At 52.2% G+C, this 13,535-nt stretch overlaps 1 protein-coding gene across 1 annotated transcript in view; it reads right to left on the reverse strand.

Annotated features, from left to right (window-relative positions):
* Window positions 1–13,535, reverse strand: part of PRICKLE2 (prickle planar cell polarity protein 2) — a gene marked incomplete at both ends in the record, with an annotated part of 347,802 nt that overhangs the window by 44,114 nt on the left and 290,153 nt on the right. Inside the window, 4 exons of the mRNA XM_080715805.1 lie at window positions 652–838; window positions 2,768–2,971; window positions 5,229–5,366; window positions 9,387–9,500. Coding sequence (XP_080571931.1) covers window positions 652–838; window positions 2,768–2,971; window positions 5,229–5,366; window positions 9,387–9,500 — 643 coding nt within the window. The remainder of the gene's footprint in view (window positions 1–651; window positions 839–2,767; window positions 2,972–5,228; window positions 5,367–9,386; window positions 9,501–13,535) is intronic.

A 13,535-nucleotide genomic window follows, 5' to 3' on the forward strand; every position in this document is an offset into this window, starting at 1 on the left:
CCACACAGCCCCCTCTATCTGAGAGTGCAAGTATTTAAGACGCTGTATACAAGCCGGGCGTGGGGGCTCACGCTTGTGATCCCAGCATTCGGGAGGCTGAGACAGGAGGATCGTGGTTTGAGGCCAGCCGCAGCTACTTAGTGAGGCCCTTTGCAACTCAATGAGACCCTGTTTCAAAATAAAGAATAAAAAATCAGGCTGGGGGTGTAGCTCGGAGGTAGAATGCCCCTGGGTTCACTGCAAAAAAAAAAAACAAAAACAAAAAACAAAAAAACACTAGGGGACTGAACCCAGGGGTGCTGTTCTGCTACTAAGCTGCAACTCCACTCCTTTCTATTTTTAACTTTTATTTTATAGCTTTTATTTTTATATTCAGCTAAGGGACATGTTAGCCACCACGTGAAGACAGTTTGCTCCTGAATGATGCCAACAGAAGGAAAGCTGATCTGAGACACAGAGGGGGAAATAAAATCAGACCGTTCCCCGAAGCGAGCACACTCCTTGACTTTTCTAGGCACACCCATCAGGAAATCCCCCTTCTCACTTAAGCTCGTACGAGTTGGGACTCTATGCCTTGCAACCGAAGGGAACCAAAGTACACCGGACGCAGAGAGGATCCCGGCACAGCAGAATCGAGCACCTCCTCCTCACCTATGTGCTGGGCACAGGTGTCGCAGTATTCCGCGTACAGGGACTCGAAGCAGTCGCAGCAGTAGGGCCGTCCCTCCTTCATGATGTAGCGCTGGCCGCCCAGCACCGTCTCGCACTCGAAGCAGCAGAAGTGTTTCATGTGCCAGTGGCGTCCCTCCGCCTCGGTGCACTCGTCGGCAAAGATAATCTGGGGGTGGGGAAGTCGAGTGGTCAGTGTCTGGGACCCTGCCCTGGAAACGCACGTCGGAGGAGGAGGAAGGCTCCGGGGCCCCAGACCAGAAGCGCAAGAGAGCCGGTGCTCCCCAGGAACCACAGACCCAAGCCTCGGCGCGCAGGTTTGTTCTAGAACCGTGTTGGCTCCCAGGTTTGGATTTGCCAGGAGCACAATTCAACACACGCAGGGTCTGACCCGTGAGTCATTTAACCACATGCAAATAGGAGAAAGAATGCCCGGCCCCGCGGAGTGTTTAGCGGCAGGGAAAGCAGTCAGCTAGCTCGCGGGCGCACGGGACACGCATATTTGGTTTCTCTTGGCCAGAGCACGGTATTTTTAAAAATGGGAGCCAGGCGTGGTGGCGCAGGCTTGTAGGCTCAGCATCTGGGAGGCTGAGACAGGAGGATCGCGGTTCAGGGACAGCCTCGGCTACCACTTAGGGCCTTTGCAACTCAGTGAGACCCTGTTTCAAAATAAAGAATAAAAAATAGGGTTGGGGGTGGAGCTTGGAGGAAGAATGCCCCCAGGTTCCATCCCCAGTACTGCAAGTTAAATAAATAAATAAAAAACAAACAAACAAACAACAACAACAACAACAACAACAAAACCCCTGGGATATATCATATAAACGCCTGGGATCCTGGCTCCTCCTCTCAAATGTCATGCCAGGCAGCCATGTTCCCGTGTGCCAATGATGAGCTGTCCATAAGGGGGCTTCTGCTCTCGGGTGGGTGGCGCGTCATTCAGATTATCCCATTGCTCACGGCCACCCCCAGAGACTTAAAACAGGACAACTTTACCCGTGACACCAGCCCAGCCCTCCGAAGCTACCCCTATAGAGAACTGCTTTTCATTTTAAAACTATGACACCAAAACTTAATACCAACCTACAGACATCCAGCCAGCGTGGCACTGGCATAAGGATCTAGACAGAAATCAATAGAATAGAGCCGGGCAAGGCGGGGTGGTGCATGCCTGTAATCCTAGTACTTGGGCGGCTGAGACAGGAGGATCGCAGCTTTGAGGCCAGCCTCAGCAAGTAGTGAGACTCTCAACAAACTAGTGAGACCCTATTTTCAAACTAAAAAATAAAAAAGGGCTGGCGGGGGGAGAGAGGTGGTAGCTCAGAGGTAGGATGCCCCTGAGTTCAATCCCCAAGACCAAAAGAAGGAAAAAAAATATAAACAGAGAGTTTACCAGGAATAAACCCAAACATATATAGTCACCTGGTTGTCAAAAAGGGTGCCAAGAACATTCCAGGGGGGAAAGAATAGTTTCCGGAACTAACGGAGTTAGAACAATGAGGCCTCCTCATAGGAAAGAACTGAATCCCTACCTCACACCAACTTGAACCAGCTCGAATCCCTACCTCAAACCATATATAAAGCTCAACCAGAAAGGGATCAAAAGACCTAAACATAACAGTAAAAAAGATACAAACACGTAGACTAAAACAGGTAGAAATCTTCTTGCCTAGGGACTACGGAATGGTTTTTTAGATATGACACTAAAACTATTAGTAACAAAAGATAAAAAACAAAATAGATAAGGTGGACCCCACAGAAGTTTAAAACTTGGGTACTTCAAAGGAGAACATCATTAAAGGGAAAATAATGGGTGGATACATGTGCAAATTATGTATCTGATAAGGCACTAGGGTTTAGACTATGTAAAGAACTCCTACAACTCAGTAAAGAAAAGAAAAATAACCCAACTGAAAAACAGGCAGCTGGGCGTGGTCGCACGGGCTCCGGCACAGACCCCACACCTTGACTGCCAGGCGCCCTAGCAGTGGCTGGGGCTGGGTGGGCGCGCGGGGTGGCCCTGCTGCTGCTCTGGGACTCGCGGGGCCGGGGGCCCGGGCAGGGGCAGACCGTGGCCGGCGAAGGCGCTGGCTCTGACCTCGTCGCAGGCCGCACAGCGCGGCTTCAGGCACTCGGCGTGGTGCCGGCCGCAGTAGATCTTCCCGTCTTGGTAGAAGTAGATCAGATCCACCAGGAGCTCGCTGCAGACGGTGCAGATGAAGCAGGGCGGGTGCCAGCAGACCCCGTGGCCGGCGCGCGACGCGAACACCGCGATGTCCCCGCCGTTGATCTGGCCGCCGCACTGCGAGACAGAGACAGGTGACGCGGTCAGTCCCAGAGTCAGGAGACACGGTCAGCCTCGGACAGAGACAGGGGACACGGTCAGCCCCAAGGACAGAGACAGGGACACGGTCAGCCCCAAGGACAGAGACAGGGACACGGTCAGCCCCAAGGAAAGAGACAGGGGACCCGTCAGTCCCTGGGACAGAGACAGGGGACATGGTCAGCCTTGGACAGAGACAGGAGACACGGTCGGCCCCAAGGACAGAGACAGGGGACCCGTCAGCCCCTGGGACAGAGACAGGGGACACGGTCAGCCTCAGACAGAGACAGGGGACATGGTCAGCCCCAAGGACAGAGACAGGGGACCCGTTAGTCCCTGGGACAGAGACAGGGGACATGGTCAGCCTCAGACAGAGACAAGGGACACGGTCAGCCCCAAGGACAGAGACAGGGGACACGGCCAGCCCCAAGGACAGAGACAGGGGACACGGTCAGCCTTAGACAGAGACAGGGGACATGGTCAGCCCCAAGGACAGAGACAGGGACACGGTCAGCCTCGGACAGAGACAGGGGACATGGTCAGCCCCAAGGACAGAGAAAGGAGACACGTTCAGCCTCGGACAGAGACAGGAGACATGGTCAGCCCCAAGGACAGAGACAGGGGACATGGTCAGCCCCAAGGACAGAGACAGGGACACGGTCAGCCTCGGACAGAGACAGGGACACGGTCAGCCCCAAGGACAGAGACAGGGACACAGTCAGCCCCAAGGACAGAGACAGGAGACGCGGTCAGTCCCAGATTCAGAAGACATGGTCAGCCTCGGACAGAGACAGGGGACACGGTCAGCCCCAAGGACAGAGACAGGGGACATGGTCAGCCCCAAGGACAGAGACAGGGGACACGGTCAGCCCCAAGGACAGAGACAGGGGACCCGTCAGTCCCTGGGACAGAGACAGGGACATGGTCAGCCTCGGACAGAGATGGGACATGATCAGCCCTGGACAGAGGCAGTACCCATCAGCCCCGCCAGCCACGCAGGGCGGGATTTCCCTGTCTCTTCCTCTCCTTTCCCCAGGCCCTTCGTGGTGAGCTTAATAAAGACGCAGACACAACAGAACTCACAAGAGCGGGAAAACGTAACCCTGCGCGGAGGCTCTGCAGGCGGGAGGCCGCCGAGGCCGCACTCCGGCAGGCTCAGGGGAGCCGGGCGGCCGGGGAGAGGGTCCCTTACCGCACAGAAGGGGGCGCGGGCATAGACGCGGACTCCTTAACTGCTCTCATGACTGCCTTCCGGGCCCGTCTTACCCTTTTCTTCTAAGCACCTTCTTTTTTATTTTTTTTGCAGTCCTGGGGATGGAGCCCGGGGCATTCTACCTGAGCCACACACCCCCAGCCCTATTTTTTATTCTTTATTTTGAAACAGGGTCTCACTGAGTTGCAGAGGGCCTCACTAAGTAGCTGAGGCTGTCAATGAACCGCGATCCTCCCGTCTCAGCCTCCCAAGTGCTAGGATTCCAGGCATGAGCCCCAGGCCCAACTCTTTTCTTTTCTTTTCTTTTGCCTTAATCCATCTCTTTCTCCCTCCTTCCTCCCTCTCCTCTTTTCTATTTCTCTCTTTCCTACTGCCCATTGAACCCAGAGGCATACTACTGCTGAGCCATACCCTCCTACCTCCCAGAGGTCCATTTTGCTTTTTTTAAATTCTGAGACGGGGTCTCACAAAGTTGCAGAGGGTCTTGCTAAATTGCTGAGGCTGGCCTCCAAGCCTGCCATCCTCCTGCCTCGGCCTCCCAAGTACTGGGATGAGTCACCATCACGCCCGGCTTCCTTTAAGACCCTCCGCCACCGCGCCCTGGGCACTGCGCCCGGAAACATAAACACATCCCGACCCTTCAACTCAGCGAGGTCCTGGGGAGAGGGCGGGAGGCTCCTGCCCTCTGCTAAGGACCTTGAAGTCCAGGAGAAGATTGAGTCCCACCCTTTGAAGGACCCCGGTCCTGGGGAGACGCTGGAGAACAGGCTGGACCACGGCCCAAGCAAACCCCACTGTCTCTACGTGGCGACATTTTTGTCTGACTTCTCCCATAGAGCGAGCCTCTGTCCAAGGGCAAGACTGAAGTTTCCTATCTACGGCCATACCACCCTGAACGCGCCCGATCTCGTCTGAAGTTTCCTGCCTCTGGTGCACTGCTGGCTCTGCTCGATAAGATCATCGCTGAGTGAATCGACCCGCTCGCGGGCGCCAGGCAGGGGCGCGCCTCCCCCGTCCTCTCACCTGTTCACAGATGGCCCCCGTCATGGTGACGGGGAACGGCCTGATGTTCCCTCTGCCCAGGTTCTCCCGTTTCCTCTGGTTGCTGAACAGCTTGAGTTCCCTCTTCTCCTCCTCGTCCAGGGAGTTGCAGTATCGGACCTGAACGGGGACAGATGGAGGGGAGGAGGTGGTCACCCTGGCCAAAGCCCACGCCCGGGCTCTGTCACAACTCGGGCTTGCAGCCGCTTAAATGAGCGGCTACTAAGATTGCCCACAACCCGGGGAGCTTACTGAAGGCTCCAGACTCGAGCCGGCCATGGCAGCCCATGCTTGTAATCCCAGCATTCGGGAGGCTGAGACGGGAAGATCGCAGGTTCAAGGCCAGCCTCAGCTACTTGGTGAGGCCCTTGGCAATTCAGTGAGACCCTGTTTAAAAATAAAGAATAACGCTGGGCGTGGTGGCGCACGCTTGTCATCCCCGCGCTTGGGAAGCAGAGACAGGAGGATCGCGCAGGTTCGAAGCCAGCCTCGCTGGCTTAAGAGATGCTGTTTCCAAAAAATATATATATATAAAATAGGTCTGGGAGTGTAGCCCGGAGGTAGAAGGGCTTCCAGGAACCCCAGTACCACCAAAAAAAAAAAAAAAACAAAAAAAAACCACAAAAATAAAGAATAAAAAATTAGTGCTGGGTGTAGCTTGGAGGTAGAATGCCCCTGGGTTCCATCCCCAGTACTGAAAAAAATAAAAAAAAAAGTGACTCGCTTATTGGGGGGGGTCCGCACCTGTCATCCCAGGACTTGGGAGGCCGAGAAAGGAGGATTGCAGGTTTGCAATCAGGCTCAGCAACTTAGTGGAACCCTGTTTCTAAATAAAAAATAAAATAGGGCTGGGGATGTAGCCCCGAGGTACAACCTCAATACCCCTCCCCTCAGAAATGTGTGTATGTGTGAACATATATATATTATAATATATAACATATTTTTTGGATAAAAAAAATGATTGAATATTTCCTAGAGAATCAGCAGCCTACTGGGCCTCACACGCCACCTTCCCACCAGCAGGAAACAGCAGCGGGAATGGCGTCTCTTTACGAACGCCCAGCTCACCGTGATCAGAGCTAACCACCGAAAGCAAAGAAGATTCCCCCTGTGAGTAAAAAAAAAAAAAAAAAAAAAAAAAAAAATTAAATAAACTCTTCCCGGAATGTTCCAGAAGAAAACTGCGGTGGCCTGCACAGCCCGGGACATTCAATTTCGTCACTGGTATTTTATGGGCACGCTCTCACGAAGCGGCTCGCCCCTCCGGCTTGTGAAAAGCCGCATTTTTTACTGCAAAATTAGTTAACTGGGCCGCAGGTTGGGCCACTGGCTCTTCAGATTTAAAGGAGAAAGCATCGTTTGTGTTTGTTTTCTGAAGGGGGTGGTGAAGTCTCTACAGAGCTGCTTCCATGTTTAAGGTTGGTGTTTGGCCTGGGCTGCTCCAGACTTGTCCACTTGCTTGTGGTGCAGACATGGGGATTGAACCTGGGGCCCCAGAGCAAGACGGGCAGGCTTTCTACCACTAAGCCACATCCCCGGCCCCTCCAAACTATTTTCAAGGCTCTCGAATTACCCCCTTTTCCTGGAATGTGGACAAGACACCTCCCCAGAGATCCGGCCTGGGGAGTTGGCAGAAACTGGGGTCCAGCTGTCTTAAAGAGTGGCTTTTCCTCTCAGTTTAAAATTACTATTTGTGTTAAGTGCACAGTGAAATGGTTCAATCTAAGGGATTCTTATTTATTACATTTTTATTATTTTTATTTTTTATAGTACTGGAGATGGAACTTACCCAGGGGCATTCTATCCCTGAGGTACACCCTCAGCCCTATTTTTTTTTTTTTTATTCTTTATTTTGAAACAGGGTCTCACTGAGTTGCAAAGGGCCTCACTAAGTAGCTGGGGCTATCCTCAAACTGTGATCTTCCTGTCTCAGCCTCCCGAATGCTAGGATTATAAGCGTAAACCACCATGCCTGGCTTCCACGATTCTTATTTTTAAAAACCAGATAACACAGCCGGGCGTGGTGGCGCACGCTTGTAATCCCCGCGCTTGGGAGACTGAGAAAGGAGGATCACAGGTTCGAAGCCAGCCTCAGCTGGCTTAAGAGACCCTGTTTCCAAATAAAATATAAAATAGGTCTGGGAGTGTAGCCCGGAGGTAGAAGGCCCCTGAGTTCCATCCCCAGTACCACTAAAACAAAAACAAAACACACACACACACACACACACACACACACACACACACACACTATTAATTTATTAATTTCTGGCTTGCAAATGGAATCACTTCTAACCTGAACTTTTATTTCATTTTATTTTATTTTTTGTGGCACTAGAAATCGAACCCAGAGGCATTCTACCTCCAAGGTACACCCCCAGCCATATTTTTTTTATTCTTATTTTGAAACAGGGTTAACGAGAGTCCCACTATTTGCTGATGCTGTCCTTGAACCTGCAATCCTCCTGCCTCAGCCTCCTAGGTACTGGGAGTGTGCCACCCACCACGCCTGGCTACCTGATCTTTTAAACACATATATACAAATTCCCCTTTCTGATCTGTGTGACTTCAAATATAAGAAATGCTGGTTTAGCCGGCCGTGGTGCACACCTGTAATCCCAGTACTTGGGAGGCTGAGACAGAAAAATCACAGGTTCGCAGCCAGCCTCAGTTACTTAGTGAGGCCCTCCATAACTTAATGAGACCCTGATTCAAAATAAAAAATAAAATAGGGCTGAGGGTGTAGCTTGGAGGTAGAATGTCCCAGAGTTCAATTCCTAGTACTACAAAGAAAGGAAAAGAAAAGAAAAGAAAAGAAAAGAAGCCGGGCGCGGTGGCCACGCTTGTCATCCCCGCGCTTGGGAGGCGGAGACAGGAGGATGGCGCAGGTTCGAAGCCAGCCGCGCGCGCTGGCTTAGGAGACCCTGTTTCCAAATAAAAATGTAAAAATAGGTCTGGGAGTGTAGCCCGGAGGTAGAAGGGCTTCCAGGAACCCCAGTACCACCAAAAAAAAAAAAAAAAAAAAGAAAAGAAAAGAAAAAAGAAAAGAAAAGACCAGTTTATACTGCTTGCTTCTAGGTTCAGAAAGAAAGCACGGCCCATGAGCCATTCTCTCAAAAGTCTAGAGGACGCCCTCGCCAAGTCGGACTTCACCGTGATAAAAAAAAAAATTCCCCCGTGTGCAGGGCTGCAAATCCAGACCCAGAGCTTGCCAGGCATCGCACGGACACTTTGCGCTTTCGTTTACTATGAAATGATGCAGAACGTCCGAGAGGCTCGCCGAGCTTCTCCGGGGCCCAGGGGCCCGATCGCCTCCCCGGCCCAGGTGCGCCGCGGCGCCCGCTCTGCAGGTCTCAAAACTACGACCCGAGCGCCAACCGCGCGCTCTCTCGCCAATAGCTGGCCGCACCGGCCCCAGGGGCTACCCAGCCCATAATAAGAACTCCGGTTGCTTCGGCAACGCTTTCCAGAGAGTGTTGGTCAGTTTCTTTTGGCTCCAATTAAGGCAGCTAAAACCTAAGACAAATTGCCTGTGGTTTCCTCGGGCAAATTGCTAATCATAATCTCCTTTCTCTTCTTTCTTTCTTTCTTTCTTTCTTTCTTTCTTTCTTTCTTTCTTTCTTTCTTTCTTTCCTTCTTTCTTTCCTTATTCCTTCCTTTCTCTTTCTTTTGTTCTTTCTTTCCTCGAGCAAGTCACTAATCAGCGCTCTCTCTCTCTTTCTCTCTCTCTCTCTCTCTCTCTCTCTCTCTCTCTCTCTCTCTCTCTCTCGTCTGAGACATTCTACCTCCAAGCTATACCCCCTGCCCTATTTTTATTCTTTATTTTGAAACCGGGTCTCACTGAGTTGCAGAGGGCCTCACTAAGTAGCTGAGGCTGTCCGCCAACCACGATCCTCCGGTCTCAGCCTCCCAAGTGCTGGGATGACAAGTGCGCGCCACCACGCCCGGCTCTTATTTCACTTTTTTTTTATTTTGAAACCGGATCTTGCTAAGGGGTTGAGTGTCTCGTTAAGTTGCTAAGGCTGGCCTCGAACCCGCGATCCTCCTGTCTCAGCCTCCCAAGCACTGGGATTCCCGGCGGGCGCCATCGCTGCTGATTAGGGAAGTGGAGACGGGCCAGGAAGGGCCCGGGGAGCCCTTTACCTCATTGTCGTGTGGTGGCAGCTGGTGCAGGAGCTGCTTGATGCGCAGTTTCTCTCCGGGACTGTTGACATACGGGACTTTCTCTTCCGGGAGGCAGCTGTAGTACTGGTGTACCTGCAAGACCAAGCCAAAAGCACTCGCCGTCGCTCACCTCCCGGGCCGCTTCCCCAGGGGACCCGCTTCCCGGCTTCCCAGAGCGAGCGCATCCCCCTGTTACTACCCCACCCTCTGTATCACTCTCTGCAAGCACACCAACCCGTCCTCAAAGAAAGACCCAAGAGAATCACCCCTAACTTGCAGCTTTTTATCCCAGGAAGGGAACCACCAGGCCAGCGAACGTTCTTAGCAAAGGAGGGACCGGCAAACATGCCGGGGCGGCTGCCGCAGGGTAGGGCTTTCTCTGCCGACGCCAAGTGTCCCGCGGCTTTCCCATTTTCTGAGCATCTTCAGCATGAAAGGCTCCTCCCTCCCTGAGGGATGTGTCCACGCCTGCCTGGGCACTGCACCAAAGCTCGGCTCTGGCACTGGGCGAGCGCCTAGGTCCCTCAGTCTCCACCTCTGTGAAAAGACTCCAGGCCCCGAGGCACCGGCCAGGCGGGCAGGAGCTGATTCCGTCCCAGAGCGACTCAGTAAACCCGGATGTGGAGTGTGTAACGTAACATCGTGGAGGGCTGCCCGACCATCGGGACCTCTCCCTGCACCTCCGGAGCTCATCTAACTTTAACAACTGAAGACAGCACTCGGCATCTGATTTTGCCTAAGAAAACAGACATTGTGCCATCCAGCCCCATGCTCGGGAAAGAAAGGACTAGGAAAAGAAAACGGACCAAGGAGAAATCACACTGTCACAGAGCTAACATGAGAAAATGCCACGGTGATACAGAAAACACATCCAAGGGTCTCTGAGCACCACGGCCAGTTGTCCCCAAACAAGGCTCCCATTCAACACGTCCGAGGGCTCCTTCCGCACACCACTCCTTCCGCTTCACACACTTGGCCCGATTCCTTTGCGTCTAGTGCGCCTTGGATGGGAACATGTGTTTTGGGAACATCGGGGCAAAGAGTAGCCAAAGCTCTGTCTCCTTTGATCTCCAGAGGCTAAGTCGTGAGCCCTGTAAGAACGAGAGGACCCAGCTCGCCATGAGTGCAGGGCTCTGCAGAAATTGCTCTGGGAAACTCCCTGGCAGCCAGCGCTCCCGAGGAGCCATGGCCCTCACTCAGCGGAGGTTAGTCTGGTGTGAGGACATGACACTCAGGATTCACCTGCGGGACAGACTCTGTCGCATCTGCCTTGTGGACACGGGCCAGGCCCGAGGCAGCAGCCTGGGCCCCGAACCTTGGGGAACAGGCCTTTCAAGTCAGAATGCTCATCTGTGTTAGGTTTTGTTACTGTGACCATAATGCTTGACAATCACAGCTTAAAGGAAGAAAGGTTTATGTGGGCTTGGGGTTTCAGAGAGAGAGAGGAAAAGAGAAAAAAGAGAAGAAAATAGAGAAGAAAAAAAGAGATGAGGAAGAAGAAGAAGAAGAAGAAGAAGGAGGAGGAGGAGGAGGAGGAGGAGGAGGAGAAGAAGAAGAAGAAGAGGAGAAGGAGGGTTTGGGAGGGAGGATGGGGCCAGAGACAGACCCTGTCCATCAGGCCCTGCCCGATATGGCCCACCTCTTTTTTTTGTGGTTCTACCTCCGAGCGTCACCCCAGCCCTATTTTTTATTCTTTCTTTTGAAACAGGGTCTCACTAAGTTACAGAGGGCCTCACTAAGTAGCTGAGGCTGGCCGCAAACCTGCGATCCTCCTAAATGCTGGGATGACAAGCGTGCGCTGTCACGCCTGGCTTGGCCCACCTCTTTTAATCATGACCCGCCTCTGAATCTTGAAGCATTAGGGATGTGCTTCTAGCACATGAGCTTTTGGGGGACACTCGAGACCCAAGTCGTAACACGCTCGCAGAAGGCCTTGTGCCAACAGCTCCCAGGCATTCTCAGAACTTTCGTCATAATCACAGAACATGAGGGACAATGGCCAACATCACATCCACCACTGCGGACGCCTGGTGGCACAGTCTCACCCACTCTCTTTACTGCTCTGAGCCCTTCCCAACCGGCGCCTTGAGCGAAACTCTCAGTCACCTAGGGAGCTCCTGTTTCAAACAACAACGACAACAAGTTGGTGTGGCCTGGGGGGTAGAATGAGTTCCATTCCCAGTACAACAACTACAACAACAATTTTCCCAAAGTTACCATACTATGATGGATCAATTACTTTGTCATGGAGATGCCCGCATCCTCAAAATATTTATAAGTTCATATTAATTAGCAGCTGGCCACGTCACGGCCGTCACGGGACATGCGGCCTGGCCTGCTCTGAAGGCTAGCCCTCCGTGACCTCCAGGACTCTTCAAGCCTGCTCAAGGAGGCGTGAACCACCCAGGAGAAGGCGCGGTTCCTCTCAAGGCGGCCTCTGTGTCTCCTGGGCTTCCCATGCCAGATCTCCGTGCTCTCTGATTGAGCAGAGCAGATCGGCAGGTGGCAGGGATGAGGGAGGAACATCTCTCCTGAACTCCCAGCCTCCTGCGTGCGTCTCCTGTGTTATCCTCTGTCGCGAAACCTACTGTCTACTCCCAAACAAGCGCCAACAAACCAAGGTAATGGGAAACTGCCAAATACACTTTCGGATGCTACCAAAAAAAGTCAAATCTGAAGAAAAAATACCCAAATCTGGTACTATGACTGACAATCCAACAGGTAGCTCGTTTGGGCCAGAACATGCATCTCTTCGTCCAGCTGTATGAATATATTAGCAAACCTAATAGCGTGTATTTAGTATTGGTCTTCATTAAGCCAGTACCTCGTATGCTGGATAACTTTGTGTGTCTTTCAAAAAGAGGTCTGTGGAAAGTGCCGGAAGCTGTGCTGCCCTTGACATTCCTGTGTAAGGCGTCCTGTGATTGTGCCCTGGTAAAGTCTCGCTAGGGGACATTTCCCGTAAACAAACACATTCTGAGCACACCGCGGGCTCAGGAGAGCGAGGTAGCCTGAGGGCTTTGTTCAAGGTGTCACTCCCTCCCAGGAAGACATGCCAGCGACGTGGGTCTGTGTCAGAGGGATTAGAAGAACTTTAAGTCAGTGTGCAAATAAACTCTCCAGAGCCGGGCCTCGCCCAGTTGGAAAGACTGGGCTTGTTAGAAGGAATCGTACGTGCGACAGCAGTTGTCTAGAGAGAGGGGAGCCAGACCGTCAAGAACTGCATTTAAAGCAAAGCATATTTTAGGAAAGGTGTCCCAAGACAAGTGTGCAAGGTATTTTGTGTAGTGCAAAGGGTTCTCAAACTTTAGTTTGTTCCAGAATTACCTGGAAGGCTTGTGGGAACCCAGATTTCTAATTCGGTCGGAGGGGTAGGGCGCTGTAATTGGCATTTCAAACTTCTCAGGTTCTCCTGTGGTCCAGGGACCTTGGGAGCTTTAGAAGAATCCAACTCTTATCAACAACCAACTCTATGCAGTTGCCGGGCAAGCTGTTTGAGTTTTTTTTTTTTTTTTTTTTCCCCCCTAGAAAGCTGGGGATTTCAGATGAACCCAGAGCCCTCGTGGTTTGATGATCACACCTCTGGACACATTCGTATCGCTAAGGCATAAATTTTATGGGGAAGGCTCCACAGGTGAGTCATACCAGTACCAGGCCTAATTTCTTCCAGCCTCCGCCCTCAGTGGTCAAGGACAGGGGCTGCTAAATCCGCACCGTTTTCCTCGCCCTCAAGGAGCACCCTGCCCCTCGCCCCTCAAGGATCTTGACAACGTCTGGAGATATTTTTGGTGATCACAACTGGGGGAGGAGGCTGCTATTGGCGTTGAGTCGGGGAGGCTGGGGACGAGGCTAAAACTCCCATAGCAAAGGACTCACTGACCCAATGTCAAGGGTAATGAAATTAATTCGCCCGTGGCCTCTCTTTCTTCAAAGATCCCAGCAGTGTCTGACTGCTTGCCTGTCACACCTCTTCTCTCTCTCTCCCTCTCTTTATTTCTATCTCTCTCTAGAATGTGGGCATCTGGGACCTTGTTCACTATATATGCCCAGAAGAAGAGATCCTGGCACGTATTAAGTACACAGAAATGTTTGTTGAATGACTAAATGCTGTGTTTTTCGGTGTGCCTG

This window comes from Muscardinus avellanarius (genome assembly GCF_963383645.1).
Source record: "Muscardinus avellanarius genome assembly, chromosome: 18".
NCBI lineage: Eukaryota > Metazoa > Chordata > Mammalia > Rodentia > Gliridae > Muscardinus > Muscardinus avellanarius.